At 41.2% G+C, this 15,365-nt stretch overlaps 1 protein-coding gene across 3 annotated transcripts in view; it reads right to left on the reverse strand.

Moving 5' to 3' along the window:
- MKLN1 (muskelin 1) overlaps window positions 1-15,365 on the reverse strand; it is a 264,096-nt gene that overhangs the window by 112,696 nt on the left and 136,035 nt on the right. Inside the window, exon 1 of one of the 3 annotated variants that reach the window (XM_045565476.1) lies at window positions 3,555-3,710. The exons of the other annotated variants lie outside the window; for them this stretch is intronic. Coding sequence (XP_045421432.1) covers window positions 3,555-3,652 — 98 coding nt within the window. The 5' untranslated portion in view covers window positions 3,653-3,710. Of the gene's footprint in view, window positions 1-3,554; window positions 3,711-15,365 lie in introns of those variants that run through there. 3 annotated transcript variants of the gene reach the window in all.

Consider the following 15,365-nt stretch of genomic DNA (forward strand, 5'->3'; position numbering starts at 1 on the left):
AAGTTCTAAGATTCCCAGACTGAAAACCAGAACTTTCTGTGGCCAGTAAGATTCCCAAGCTCAGTTTAAGGAGGGGAGAGAGAAAGGGAGGAAAAGAAAGGGCACACCAGTCCCTTATCTCCAGGAAGGTAGATGCCTCCAAACTAATGGTTCAAAACTTCAGGGTTGCAGGTGTCTATGGAATTACTGTAATGAGTCCTCAAATCCATATGCACAACAATCATTATCTATAGACCAAATACATAATAAATCTCATAAATATGTTCTAGTTATGATCGTGCCACCGCATTCCAGCCTGGGCAACAGAGAGTGAGACCCTGTAGAAAGAAAGGACAGGAGGAAGAGGAGAGAGGAGAGAGGGGAGAGGAGAGAGGAAAAGGGAGAAGGGAGAAGGGAGATGGGAGACGGGAGAGGGGGAGGAAAAAAAGAAAAAATGCATCTTATATATAAGAGGTGTTCAATAAATTGTAGGTACCATCATTATTAGCTACAACAATAAACATTACAGGGATTAGCAGTTTAGAAAATATTTTTACATATAAGAGTATATGTAATTCTATGAATTATTTAAATAACTATATTTATCTTAAATCCTAAATTAGGTATAAATTCCAGAAGAAAGTAAAATACAGGCAAACTTTTAAGTACACTGAAAAATAAAAGACCATTTTGTTAGTTTCAAAGTAAAAATGCATTATCCGTAACTAGATCTGCTTTAACATTTTTAAGGTCCAAATAAATCTGAAAGAGTTAAAAGGGGAAACGTTTGTTTTTTCTGCCTTTGGAAGAAGGAATAAAATATTTCACATCCTTGGAAAGAAAAGAGTTCGAAATTTTTCTATTTTTTTCATGACCTTACAACTAAAATGTAAGTGCCTTTAATAGAACTCTTTCAAATCTCTGATTTTCTGTACTATATTTTTGTGCAGAAGCAGTAAAACCCTATAGTTAAGACCACAGACTATAGAGCCCGACTGCCTTGGTTCAACTCCTGGCTCCATCTAATGCATGACCTTAGCCAAATTTTAACCTTTTCATGCTTGTTTCCTCATCTGGAAAATAGAAATTCCTCATAGGATTATTGAAAGGATTAAATGAGTTAATATACTTAAAGTGTTCATAAAACAGCCTAGCACATGGAAGGCACATTATAAGCATTTATTATTTTTGTTACTGTTTTATTATTGTCACCTCACCTGCATAGAAGATCTATGTCAATAAAGATTTGCTACTTTGTGGACAATTTCAACAAATGGCTTTACCTAAAAGGAGACCTGTTCAGGAAGTACCTTAAAATGAATTCCACTGCCAGTAAAAATATAGCAATTGCTGCTAAAGGGGATTTTCCATCAAAGGTAAGCAAAGTCAATCCCTTCCTTACATCTGTCACACATAAAAGTATAGTATCTTTATGTACTAACAGAAGTTCTGAACCAAGAGCATTACAATTTAGGCATGGCATATACAAACCCAGCAAACAAAATTCCCCAATTCAAGCTCCATAATGCTCAACTATATTCCTTCAAAGAAAAAAGTTCAGATTACTCTTCTGTTGTAATAGTTTATGCTTTAAAATATAAACTATACTGCATCTGTCAACAGAATGTCATAAGGATTAAATAAGATAAAGTAAATGAAAGTTATATAGGTATTAAGTACTATTTTGTGAATGTACTTGAGAAAATTATAGCAATGGATTTCTCCAATTTCAAACAGTCACCTTCTAACTAAAAAACTAGTGTTCTTCCCACTTCAAATTAGGGTCCAAGATAAGACGACACAAGTCAGATTAAAGTTGCCATCCCACTACATCATTTACTGCTTGAAATGTACTTGTCCTGAAAATGTCTCCATAACAGATAACTCAGATGGTCCTTCTGATTTCCATTTCTTACCCCTATACCAGAAGATTAAGAAGTAACAACCTGGAAATAGGCTAATTCAACACCAGAAAAATCTCTCTAAACCTATCAGATCAATCAATGCCACCCCAATTCCCAACTGTCTGTGATTGTAACCTGGGTACAGAAAAACATTAAACATCTTCAGATTCAAAAACATGTAAAGCCAGAAAATCAGAGGTCAAGTAGCCAGGGCTACATTTCAACTCCAGCTGATAGCTAGATGTTTACCCAGCTCACTTCCAAATTAAAAGTGGGGTTCCAGGATCAATCAGGGATATGGCCATACAGCAGTTTTATCAATAGGCCAGATCAGACCACAGGTCACTTGGCACCCTTCACTGAGCCAGATCCTACAGGAATGCCTGACTGCCAACCCTTGACCAGATGAATAAAACGATCGACTGGCAGTCAAGACAGTTAGATTCTTCTAGTTACAGCTCCATTTTGAAATTCTTGATTTTGACTGGAGAAATCAAATTTGGGAAAATGTGAAGAATTTTTGAAATACAGGTGAAAAACTTATTTGAGTATGCTTTACAGATCTAGTCACTTTATTTGCTTAGCAAAATAAAAATATATTATTTATTAACTTGTTCGTTAAATTGTTTCTGGGCCTATGAGATGATGGACAGGGCGACAACTAGCACTGTCAGGATGTGCACAGATCTTAAACCTTTACTTAGTTAGTTTCTCCAACTGCATGTAAAACTAGAGTTAGCTCTGCTCCTCCTGGCAAAGATAAACTAAAGATAAACAAAATAGTGTTATAGAAAAGTACTTCCAGTATTTCAGAAGGGATCTGCCAGAGAAAAACATATGATATAATAGTAATGCAGAGGAACTATTTTAACACCTAAATCGAGGATCCAGACCATGCCAGTGTCGGAAGTCAAATTCATTAAAGCCAGATTTTTCTGCCTCTGTTTTGAGTTTCTGGGTTTGGAGACTCAACCCAGAAACTAGTCTATGCCTATGCAAATCGATCTTCTAACAAGACGTAATATACTGAAGTTCTTCTGTGATGTCCCTCTTTCCCACTCCCTTTTTCAGAACTTCCAGCCCGAAAAGATACCTGCCAATCCTAAAACTTCTCCCCACTTGTCAAGATTCAGACGGATTCCACAACTTCTCAGCCTTGCGTGACTTCTACCGCTCCTCTAAGAGCTAATCACTTTTAATGACCCCACTCAGGAATAGTCACTCTTCTCCGCTTTACACTTTGTCCCGGCAGCGCCCGACTGAACCGCCCCCCACGGACAACCTAAGACAACCCGAGCAGTCTGCCCGCGGGTCGGGCCCCGAAAGCTCCAACTCCTGCCGGATCTCCCTAAGCCTCCAGCCCCCCAAATCCTCCTCCACCTCCCCGAAATCCCGGGCGCAGCACCTCTGGGCTCTCAGTCCTCCTACGCGCGCCGGGGACCCGCCACACACCTCGCCCCTGCCCCCCGGGCTCGCTCCCGGGACCCTAACTCCTTCCCGAACTAGGGCGAACAACGCTCTCGGCCGCCGAACTGAGACTCCGGAGGCCGCGCGTCCCCCTCACCAGGCCCCGCCTGGGCCTCTCGGCTCAGCTGCCCTCCATTGCACCCCGGGCCCAGCCGTGCTTACGCCAAAGAGTGGAGCAGCATGAGCTCAGGGCCTGGCACTTACTCGGGAAGGTAGGTGGAGGAGAAGGAGCTCCATTTGTGCAGCGCATAGGGCAAAAGCCGGCACTCCGGCGCCGCAGCGACAGCCCCGCCAGCCGCCATCTTGTCAGCACCGTAGCGGCCGCCACCGACCGCCGGCCGGGCCGGGAGGAGGGAAGGGGGCGTGGCCTGCTCTTAAAGGGGCCGTGGCCCCCATCTTACCCCCGCGGTGCAGGGCCGCGGCGCCCGTGGCTCCACGGTCTTCGGGGTTCCCACGCTGCTCCCTCCTTGATGAACTGACCGAAACTGGGTCTGACGTGCGAGCACTTGCGAGGCTTTTCCGTGGGGCTTGGAGGAGAATGGCGCAAAGGACTTTTCTTACAAGCAGAGGAAAGGAAAAAGCCAAGAATATTATGAAAAGAAAGAAATTGTAGTTATGGACCAGGAAGGGAAAATGAGAAGACCAACTTGAAAAGGGACGTTTATGCAGCTCTGGAAACCACCGCCCTAGCCAATTTATAACTCCTTTCAGGAACAGCACTGAAGGGAATTGGAGTGCAGTAGCTAATGTCCTTTCCTTCTGGTGTTGTCCTGCTTTTAAATGTCTTGTGCCCACCTTCCAGAATCAGATGGAGAAAGGAAAAGAAAATGCTCGTGTGTCCTTGGACCCTTTTCAGATTTTGGTCTGTGATGCCCTTCATTGTAAGTATTTTTTGTGAGCTCTCTCCTAATCTTGTGGTGTTGGTTTGCTCAGGAATGACATTCACCCACAGACCAGGAAGTCCTGAGTTGGGAAGCTATGAATCATCATTTTTCCAGTTGGTAAATTTGCTCACTTTTAACTTTGACAGAAACTTAGCCCAAAAGTTCAGAGACAGATAAGAGAGAGATAGGTTCGAGAAAAAGACCATGCCTTCTTCATAGAGGTAATAGCAGCCCTTGTGTTCTGAAAACTATACCAGCATCATAACAGCTTCTCGTCACAAAAGGAACACTTGGTCTAAATATCTGGCAGCTGTAGATAATGTCCCCATCAAGTACCTGTCTGTCAAAGTGATGCATATTTATTCATTGGCTTAGCCACTGCAATTGCCAAAGTGTGCATTACTCAGTATCTGAAAGGTTAGACTCCTCAAAAGCCTGGACAGTGTCATCATCTCCCTGAAGAATGGAAAACATCTCAGTGAATGACCAAGGGAGTCAAAACACCTCAATAATTATATTCTCTTCCCATTATAATCCTTAACCTGCCCAAAATTCCTCCAATCCTTTCCTGACTGTCTGTTTCTATTGGGGCAAAATTTAACAGTGTCCTCCACTAGAATATCAAATCAAGAACACCAAATAGAAAGGCCATAAGTATGTTGACCTTTAAAATTACATGTGCTCTGGAGGCTGAGACCTGAGGATCACTTGAGCCCAGGAGTTGGAGGCTGCAGTGAGCTATGATCGCACCCCTGCACTTCAGCATGATCAACAGGGTAAAACCGTGCCTCAAAAACAAACCAACAAAAAAAATTACATGTGTTTATATGTCACAGCAGGTTGGAAAAGTATTTGTTCCTTGAAGGCGTGCTGTAACCCCAACTTGAGTTGGGGAACTGCCAGAGCCAGTGGGAGGGGGCAAAGCAATGTTAGTCCCAGATATGATTACTGGTTCTCTCTGGAGAAAAGAGATACTTTAAAGGGAAGATGATTAAGATAGTGACTCACCTCAATTAATTTGGTCCCAAATTTGTTATTAATAATTTCACTTCTTACCTTAATGTAAATCCTTGTTCTTTTCCAGACATAGTAATGGTTCCTGAATAGTCCTTTTTAAAAACACAAATAAACCAGTTCTTCTTAAGCTTAAAATCTTTCAGTGACTTTCTATTCCCTTCTAAACGGTTTAACAGAGGCTTTTCATAACCTGCCTTGGCCGGGCGCGGTGGCTCACGCCTGTAATCCTAGCTCTGGGAGGCCGAGGCGGGTGGATCGCTCGAGGTCAGGAGTTCGAGACCAGCCTGAGCAAGAGTGAGACCCCGTCTCTACTAAAAATAGAAAGAAATTATCTGGCCAACTAAAAATATATATACAAAAAAAAAAAAAAAATTAGCCGGGCATGGTGGCTCATGCCTGTAGTCCCAGCTACTCGGGAGGCTGAGGCAGTAGGATCGCTTAAGCCCAGGAGTCTGAGGTTGCTGTGAGCTAGGCTGATGCCACGGCACTCACTCTAGCCCGGGCAACAAAGTGAGACTCTGTCTCAAAAAAAAAAATAAAAAAAATAAAAAATAAAATAAAAAAAAACATAACCTGCCTTGACTGTCTCTCCATCATGTGTGCGCTCCTCTCTCTTTCTCTCTCTCATCTTTCTCCTTTACACTCTTAACATCACTCACACTAAATTAGCACACTGCATTGGCTCCCATAGGTTCTGGGTTCTCTCTAGCCTTCAAGGCGTCCTAAGCCAGGCCTGAAATATTCTCCCCCACACTTCCCCTGGCTAACTCCCTGCTCATTCTTTGGACTGTTTTGTCCTGGAAACTCCTTCCTCATCACCTGTTTGGGGATTAGGTGACATTTTCTTCATTTCCCTTACCACTCTGAGTTCCCCTCCTTAGCTTAACAAATATGACAATATAATTTCTTCTTTATTTTTTGTTCTTTCTCCATACACGGTAGCTCCCATAAAGGTAGGAGTCATGCATACCTTGTTCACAGTTGTATTCTTAGTCCTGCTGTTAGGTCTAGCACATAGTAGATGCTCAATAAATATTTATTGAAAACAAATGAATTGTGCTAAAAGAGAACTTGAATTAAAGACTTTTGCACTGTAAAGGAAAAAGAATGCCAGAACTTCTCAGGCTGCAAACCTGTATCGTTGAGGTACAATTGCCACAAAGAACGTAAAGATCCAGGATAGCATAGCTTTCCTGCAGCACAAATTTTATAAATGATAAAATAATTTAAACATTTCTATATTAACATAAATATCGATGGCTATATAATGATACTGAGCTGAAAATTTGTATAAATATTAAGATAAAATAGAAGTCTAAAGAAATTTCAAAATCTGCAGGAGACAGCTGGTAGGTAGACTCTTAGATCTCCTAGGAACACCTTAGCTCTCCTCTGCCTTGGGGACATGGCGTTAGGTGATGGTATCCTTATCTTAAGGACTTACAGGGAAGGCCTGGAAACTGTCAGCAACCATATAGTCTCCCTAGTTCCTTGTTACTTCAAAAATTGGGACATTGATGGCTTCATGGAAAAATGAACAATGGATCATCATTTTTCAGGGATCAACAGCAGCTATGGTGACCTAGTCATCTTATTATTCACCAGAAGCAATCAATCATCTTTCACTCTCCAATGCCTTTTCAATATGCGTCTCATATTAAATACTTCCCAGAGAGAGAAAGAGTAACTGATTATGTTTGGTTTGTCACTATCTACTATCTTTTCCTGCAAGAAAAATTTTCAGAGAGGCTGTGATATCCCAGGCCCTGTCCTACGTGCTAGAGAGACAGGGGGACAAGGACCCTACTTCATAGGTCTTATATTCTAGTGGGGCAGCATATAATAGATATAATAGATAAGTTGACTAGATAAGTTTAGCCTGTGCTAAGAAGAAACTAAACCAGGGTAATTTTTATTTTTTAGAGATGGTCTTGCTCTGTCACATCGGCTAGAGTGCAGTGGCACGATCATAGCTCATCGTAATCTCCAACTCCCAGGCTCAAGCGATCTTCCTGGCCCAGCCTCCAGAGTAGCTAAGACTGTAGATGTGCGTCACCATGCCTGGCTAATTTTTTTATTTTTTGTAGAAACAGGGTCTCACTATGTTGCCCAGGCTGGTCTCAAACTCCTGGCCTCAAATGATACTCCTACCTCAGCCTCCCGAAGTGCTGGGATTATAGGCATGTGCCACCGCACCTGGCCTAAACCAGGGTAATTTTTAGATTTGAATGGTAAAGAAAACTTCTCTAAGAAGGTAATATTTGAGCTAATACCTATACAATGAGAAAAAGCTAGCCATGCAAAGGCTGGATAAAAAGAATTCTAGGCGGAGAGTGGGACCTTGACTGATACAATGACTTATCCAAGGAGATATAGCTAGTCAGTGATAGGGCCAGAATCTCTTTGGTTCAAAAGCCCAACCTGTTTGATCGCATCATACTTCTTCTCAAATGAGTTGATATATGGGAAGAGACTTAGTAAACCGTAAAGTTTGTTCAAATGTAAGATATTGTCAAGTAATAATAATAAAGGCCACCAGAGTCAAAAAGCAAAACAAACATAGCTGAGTTTATTTTCAGGCAAAGGAACACAGCTGTTGGCTGAGGGCAAAAAGCATGTATTTTTAATTATTAGGAAGGGTTTCATGGTTGTTTCACTAATTAAGAATGTCTTAGTCGGTCCATGCTTCTATACCAAAGTAACTGAGACTGGGTAAAAAGAACAGAAGTTGATTTCTCACAGTGGCTGTGAGATCGTGGCTGGAAGTCCATGATCAAGGCACCAGCAGGTTGGATGTCTAGTGAGAGCCTGGTCTCCCTGCATCCAAGATGGCACCTCGTTGCTGTGTCCTCACATGGTAGAAAGGATGGATGGCAAACATGGGGCCTAGCTAGCTTTCTCCAGTCCTTTTTTAAGGTTACTAATTCCATTCATGAGGGCAGAGCCCTCATAGCCTAATCTCCTCCTAAAGGCCCCACCTCTTAATGCAGTTGCATTGGGGATTAAGTTTCAAGATGAATTTTGGAGGGGGTACAAACATTCAAACTATAGCAAAGGATTAAAAACAAACACTCTAAATAAGGCAGAGTAAATCCATAGTTCTGTAGATGATCGGTTAAAACAAGACCCATATTTCATTGGTCCGGAATAAAAACTCTTGAAAGAAGTACTGGAAGGGTTTTGCTTTAGATTACCAGGATTACTCAAACTTCGTGGTTTCTTTAACAGCTTTAGTTAGGACAGTTGAAACACAACACAGAATTCAATGTGCTGCCTCCTAGGCAAGCTCTGCTGTAAATAAAATTCCCTTTATGATATTATTATGCAACAGATGAAGAAACTGATATCCAAATATGTTAGCTGTCATGTCTGAGGTCATTTACACAACTGGGCTATTTACAAATCTGAACCTAGGGCCCAAGTCTGTAATTCTCAGTTGCTTTTTTCCTAATGTACTTAATGGGAAATTTTTGAGGCCTACACTTACATTATCCTTTAAATCCTCTATGACTAGCACATATCAAGAAGTATTTCCTGAATTGAATCTCTAAGTTCCTCTTGAATTTCTTCTCACTGCTTTATGTTTTAAAAGTAAATAAAAAAAAGTTTTCTTAGGGATCAAATGTAAATCAGAAGACTAGAAAGAATTATAGGCATAGGGGCTGTTGACCCAGTTTTTGGCCAGTAAACAAAGAAAATCACCATGTGGATTAGAAGAGTGAACTTGCCCCAATATAATTCCCATTGAACATTCTTTTGTTTATTTATTTTTTTAACACGGATAATGTTTTTTTTTTAATTTCTTTGGAAATTTTTTTTTAATTTCAGAATATTATGGGGGTACAAACATTTAGGTTCCATATATTGCCTTTGCACCACGAAAGTCAGAGCTACACGTGTGCCCATCCCCTAGAGAGTGCGCACCTCACCCATTAGGTATGAATATACCCATCTCTTCCTTCCCGCCCAGCTGCCCAACACCGATGAGTGTTACTTTCATATGTGCACATAAGTGTCGATCAATTAGTACCAATCTGATGGTGAGTATATGTGGTGCTTGTTTTTCCATCCCATTGAACATTGCTTGCATACCAGGAACTTATAAGCACTATCTCAATTAATCCTCACTATAATCCTGCCAGTAAATGGAGACTCATGAAGGTTAAGATTCCCCAAACTCATATGTGTTTTCTCTGTCATATAATTGCTCAATTGTATGCATTCCTAACATCACCCCGGGATCCAGGATTCAGAAGGCCAAGAGAAAGAATCTCTGATGTATTCCTAAAACTAACAGTTCTGCCTCAATCTTCTTTCTCTTCTCTCATGGTTCCCTTATTAAGTCATTTCAACTTTGTTATTGTTGTTTGAAATCATTTCTTTAAGCACAACATTGCCAAAAGGACCACAGGAAAAGCAAAGAATACCAATGTTCTGTTTGCTGAGTAAGGGGATATCCATTTTATTCTCTAAGACAACGGAATTTCAGTCCTGCCCCAGTGGGGCCTTTGCCCAAATCACAGATGAACACGGAGACTAGCTTCAGGTATGAAGCTAAGGTCTGTCTTCTCCCAGGAGGTGGCAGCAGCAGCAGCTGCAGCCTCAGCCTGCTGGAGAAATGAGACAGAAGTCATCTGTTTTCCTGTTGGCATCCAAACCTAGAAATTCCTGGTTCCAGAGACCACTTCATCTCTTCCTTGGTTTGCTGAGTCTGGTTGGAGCTAGGGCATAGGGAGTGCAGGAGCTGGCAATGATGCCTCTTTATAAGTGCCTAGTTTTTTTGTAAACACTTTGGTCTGAGCTGTGACCTTGAAGCATGTGTGAAGGAGGCTCAGGAAGTCTCTGGCCAGGGAAAATGAGCTTCAAAAAGAAACAAACAGTAACTGAAACACTTACATCTCTACAAGCGTAAGTCCAGAGACCCCAGCTCACAGTTTGGTGCCATACAAAGAATACAGATTTCTTGACCTGGCCTCCTAGCTACCAGCCGGCTGACCTTGTCATTGAACCTGTCAGCTGCAATTTCCTCACCCACCCAGTGTGGCTTAGGTGATCTAAAACCACCTGGTAATTCTTAAATTATGAGTTACTGCACTTCTCTGGACTAAGTAGGGCTGAGCCTTCACCCTTTCAGAATTTTAAAAATCTCAGACACAACAAAGCACTACTGGTTCCAAGTTAATCCCAGTTGAGCACATATCCTGGTTTGGCAAACAGGGCCAGCTGCATAGGAGGTGGGCAGGAATCCCAGGAAACGTCTGAGCACAACACAGCTATGGATGAACTGTCAACTGCTGGGGGTTGCTTTGCAAATTACCACATCTAAACGAAACTGACAAAATGATATTTCAAAAAAGCAATTAACACTGATTCCTGGTGTATTTGGAACCAACAGGCCTTTGGGGAAAAGTGAAATTGGCTCAGAAAAAGGGTGTCCTAGCCCTCTGAGTAGAAATGTTTGTAGTTAAGGAGATTCCTAAGTCAAGCTCTTTCTGTACTTTTCTCCCATTGCCACAGTCAGGGGTCAGCCTGGTCTTTGTGAAGGAGACAGAACCAGTTCCTCTCATTTTCCCCCTGCTCCAGCTTGCTCCTACCCATGTAGCTTGGATTAAACTTACATCCATTTATCCTGCAAGCATTTATTGGGCACCTGCCATGTGCCAGGAGCTGGGAATACATCTGACCATCAAGCAGTTCAATCCAGTAGTCAGACACTAAATGAATTCATACCCATAGAGCATTCAGAAAGGGTTAGCATGTAAAATATAAAGTATAATAATAGTGGTGCTAGTGGTGGCAGCAGTAATATTATCTCCAAAAGGCCACAGGCCAATCATATTTCCTAATGAAAGCTACCCTAGAATATGGTATAATCACCTATAGAGAATCCCAAACTTCTATAGGTGTTGGCCCCTGTTGAGTCCACCAAGGCCACGTCCTTTCTAGTTCACATAAAAATCATCATGTTAGAATCCTGTTCTGGATCGGGAAGCTTTGGCTCCAGAAAGCCACCATCAATGGAAATATGTATATATTACCTGGCGAAGGACTGGGCTGGTACAACAGCTTGCTCTACCTTTTCCCCTTGAGAACATTAGCACAGGTAATAGGCCCCTTAGTAAGTTTCAGTTTTACTGTAACAGAGGGAACTGGGGAATGCAGAGACAGGAGAGCATGGTGATGACAAGTTCTAGATGGCTCCAGATCCAGAGGTCAGAGGGCAAGGAAACAGGGCTGTCCTGCGTGAAGGGATGAGCTGAGCTGTGGAATACAACAGCTGAGCAGAAAAGCAAACCGTTTCTCCTGGTTCCCCCACATCTCAGAGGAGGTCAACTGAAGGTTGCCTTCAAAGAGACACCAGATTTTCTCATAATGTTGAAATCAAGTCAGATCATTTCTCAAATGCCAATTTTTATAGAGACTTGCCTTATAATGTTGATCATTTTGATTTTGTTCCTGTATACTTCCAAATGATCTCCTTCTCCCCTCAACTCCACAACCAATTTATAGCCATGCCAGGTACTAAATATATAGCACAAGGGTGGAGAACTTCTGGCCTTTGGTTTAATTTTATCCAACTTACTGTTCAGGTCACTGCTCTCATAGCCCCCAAATAACCAGCATTATAATGGGATTCAAAGTAAAACCTAAGTGGTGGTTCTCAGCCTTGGCTGCATCCTGGAATCATATGGGGAACTTCTAAAAATCCCCACACCACATTCCAAACCAACCAGTTACATACTAAGGGTGGGGCGTAGGCATCAGATTTTTTTTAAGTTCCTTAAAAGATATCTATGTACAGCCAAGGTTGAGATTTCCCCGCCTTAAGTCTTAGAATAACGGGAGGCAGGAAGCTGCTAGTCACTGACAGCCAAGCTTGCCTCCTCCCTTTGGACCTTCTCCTGAGAAGTCAGCATCAACAAGCCAGGTGCCGCAGCGGTAGCCAGCTTGGACATCCATCTTGTAAGGTTTCCATTTCCTCCTTCCCAACTTATTCACTAGGTCTACAGTTAAAATGATTTGAGTATGTAGAGTAGGAACAGTTATGAACAGAGTTATGAACACTATTTCAAAGAGAATTGGTGATGGTATAAATGCCACACTCTAGAGATCCCAAATTCATCTTAAAGACAAACATAAATGCTGTTTTTTTAATCCTCCAAATTACTCAGTCTTTTCCCTCTTCTCTTTCTTGACCCATTTTTCTCTTTCCCTTTCCTCTTTCTTCCTACCTGTCTCCTTCCCTGCTCTTCATTCCCACCACTGTCATTCCTAGTCCTCTTATCCCTTGTCTATTTGGCTGCCCCTCCGTGCCTCCCTGTTCCTTCCGCATCTGTCTCACTTTCTTTCACTCCCTGCTCTCTCCCCCTTTCCTGCAACACACAGCTCTTTTCTATTTCATCATCTTTCCCACCTGCAGCTCCTTAATTGGCTATAACATGGATCAAAAGCATTCAGATATTTATAATTATAAAATAAGATACTTTCTTAATTTTAAAAGCAAATAGGTACTGAAAATATTATATTTCTCTCTCCAAAGAGAAAAAATAAACTTGCTCATAGTTAGCATTCCTTAAATACTAACTATAATAATTGTCTTTCTTATAACTCCCCCTTTGGCCCTAGATTACTTTTTTCATATAGTTCATTGACCCTCAGTAGAAATGTGGTTCTCTGTTCATCAATAATCCTGACAAGAGCAGCTGATATCAATGTAAAAAGAGAAACAAGCTAAAAACAGTAGTTGAGTATATACACCCTCAATTGCATATTCAGTTGCAAAATCATCATCATTATTATTGTAATTACAGAGGGGAGGCACTTCAATAATTGTTCAAAGTGTCTTCTTGAGGAAATAACTAAATCAGGGCCAGCTGTCACAAGCCAGACGACGATAATGATCCCCGTATGTGCATCTTCAGTATTCATAGAGACTCTACCATAACAAATTTATACATTCACCTAATGTCCTTAACCAACCTAAAAAATAACAAACCTATGATCACATTCGGTGTCTCACTTGATGGTTGACATGTCTTTTTAAACTGTGTCCCTGAATAACCTTAGAATCATAAACCACCAAACAAAAATTGCATCAATTGAATAACAAACTAGGGTGGGTGGCCCAGCGTCCACCTGTGACCCGATGGCAACAAATCTAGGAGTATACGGGTAGAGTGGAAGCCAGGTAGGTAGATCAGCAGACAACTAAAAAATTTAGGAGAAACATCCACAAAGACAGACATGTTTTATTGACTTGAAAATTGTAAACAAATGGGAACTGTGAGCGAAGAGGGAAGGCCTTGTTTTTAGTTTGTGAAATCAGCCAAAAGTATTTGAGATTTTCTCTTCCCAAGATACAGCTGTGAAATGACTAATGAGAATTGTGTGAGCCTGCACCAGGAACTGAATGTGCCACTTCACCAAGAACAAAAAAAAAATGTTCCCCTGATAGAGGCTGTCCTCTCAGATTAATACCTTGGGTGCTTTAAAGAGAACCAGCCAAACACAAATAGGATGCATTTGTAAAGAGCAAGAATCATCCAAGCACCTTGGCAAGGCCGGGCGCAGTGGCTCACACCTGTAATCCTAGCACTTTGGTGAGACTGAGGTGGGAAGAATTCTTGAGGCCAGGAGTTCAAGGCCAGCTTAGGAAATACCAAGACCTTCCCACGCCCTACAAAAAATTTTAAAAATTAGCTGGGCAGGGTAGGATGGGCCTATAGTCCCAGCTGCTTGGGAGGCTGAGGCAGGAGGATCACTTGAGCCCAGGAGTTGGAGGCTGCAGTGAGCTATCATGTTGCCACTGCACTTCAGCCTCAGTGACAGAGCAAGACCCTGTCTCAATAAATAAATAAAAAGTACCTTGACCAATTTTTTTCATATCTCAGTTTACATCTTAATTTTCATGTTCCTGAAAAAACTCCAGAGAGAGGGAAAGAAAGAAAAGGAGAAAGAAAATGTCCAATCACATTTTTTCCTTGCTGGGCTACTTTGGCTTTCTAATAGGAGTCTTGCTGAAGGCTGGGCTTAAGTCACTTAAGAAAAATGAGTGAATGACCCAGGACTGCTTAAGGAAGTTGGTCACTGCTCTAATCCAACTTTCCTAGGTTCTAAAAATTATACTTCTAGTTGCAATGGCTCATAGTCTGCATATTTGCATCTCCAGCTAAAAACAATTTACCCCACATGCAACCTTGGCTTGTTTCAGTTATTCAAATGTTTTCTACAAAAGTATCAGAAGGTCCACTGATTGACATTTTGAAAGTTGTTTCAAGGCACAATCTGTGTCTTTTTTTTTTTCATTGTAAAAGTAAGACATGACCATAACAAAAATAGTCATTCCTTAGTACATACAGGGGATTGGTCCCCAGACCCCTATGTATCCCAAAATCTGCACAGACTCAGGTCCTGCAGTTGGCCCTGTGAAACCTGAGAAAAGTTGACCCTCCATATACTCAGGCTTCACATCCTGCAAATACTGTAGTTTTGATCCTCATTTGATTGAAAAAGAAATTTGCATGTAAGTGGACCCACACAGTTCAAATCCCGTCTTGTTCAAGGGTCAACTGTAAATTAAAAAAATCTCCTTCCCACTCTTATTGCAAGGTAAGTGCTGTTAATTACTTCTTATGTATTTTTTCCATACAAAGATATGTAAAATATATACTGCATTTTTACACAGAGTGGATCACATACAGTGTGCAATACCTTAGTTTATTCATTTAAAATATACTGGAAATATTTCCTTGTCAGTACATGTAGATCTTTTAATCTTTGGATGTGCCATAAATTTATTTTACCATTGCTCAGTCAATTAACAGTTAAGTAATTTTTGCTTATACTGTTATTATAAATGTTTCCATGAATATCTTTATTCTCATGTCATTGGGAACTTGTACAACTCTATCTATAGGATAAATTCCTTTCAATGACATTGCTAAGTCAAAATATACATACATTTAAGACTGGGTTAGATGTTCCCAAATTGTAATCTCAAAAAAGTCATTCCTTCGTATTTCTATCAACAGCATAAGTTCCATCATAACTTTGCCAAAACTAAGTTTTACTGAATTTTAAACTTTTTGTCACTCATAGGTAAAAATGGTATCAT

The sequence above is a fragment of the Lemur catta genome, chromosome 11, assembly GCF_020740605.2.
Source record: "Lemur catta isolate mLemCat1 chromosome 11, mLemCat1.pri, whole genome shotgun sequence".
Classification (NCBI taxonomy): Eukaryota; Metazoa; Chordata; class Mammalia; order Primates; family Lemuridae; genus Lemur; species Lemur catta.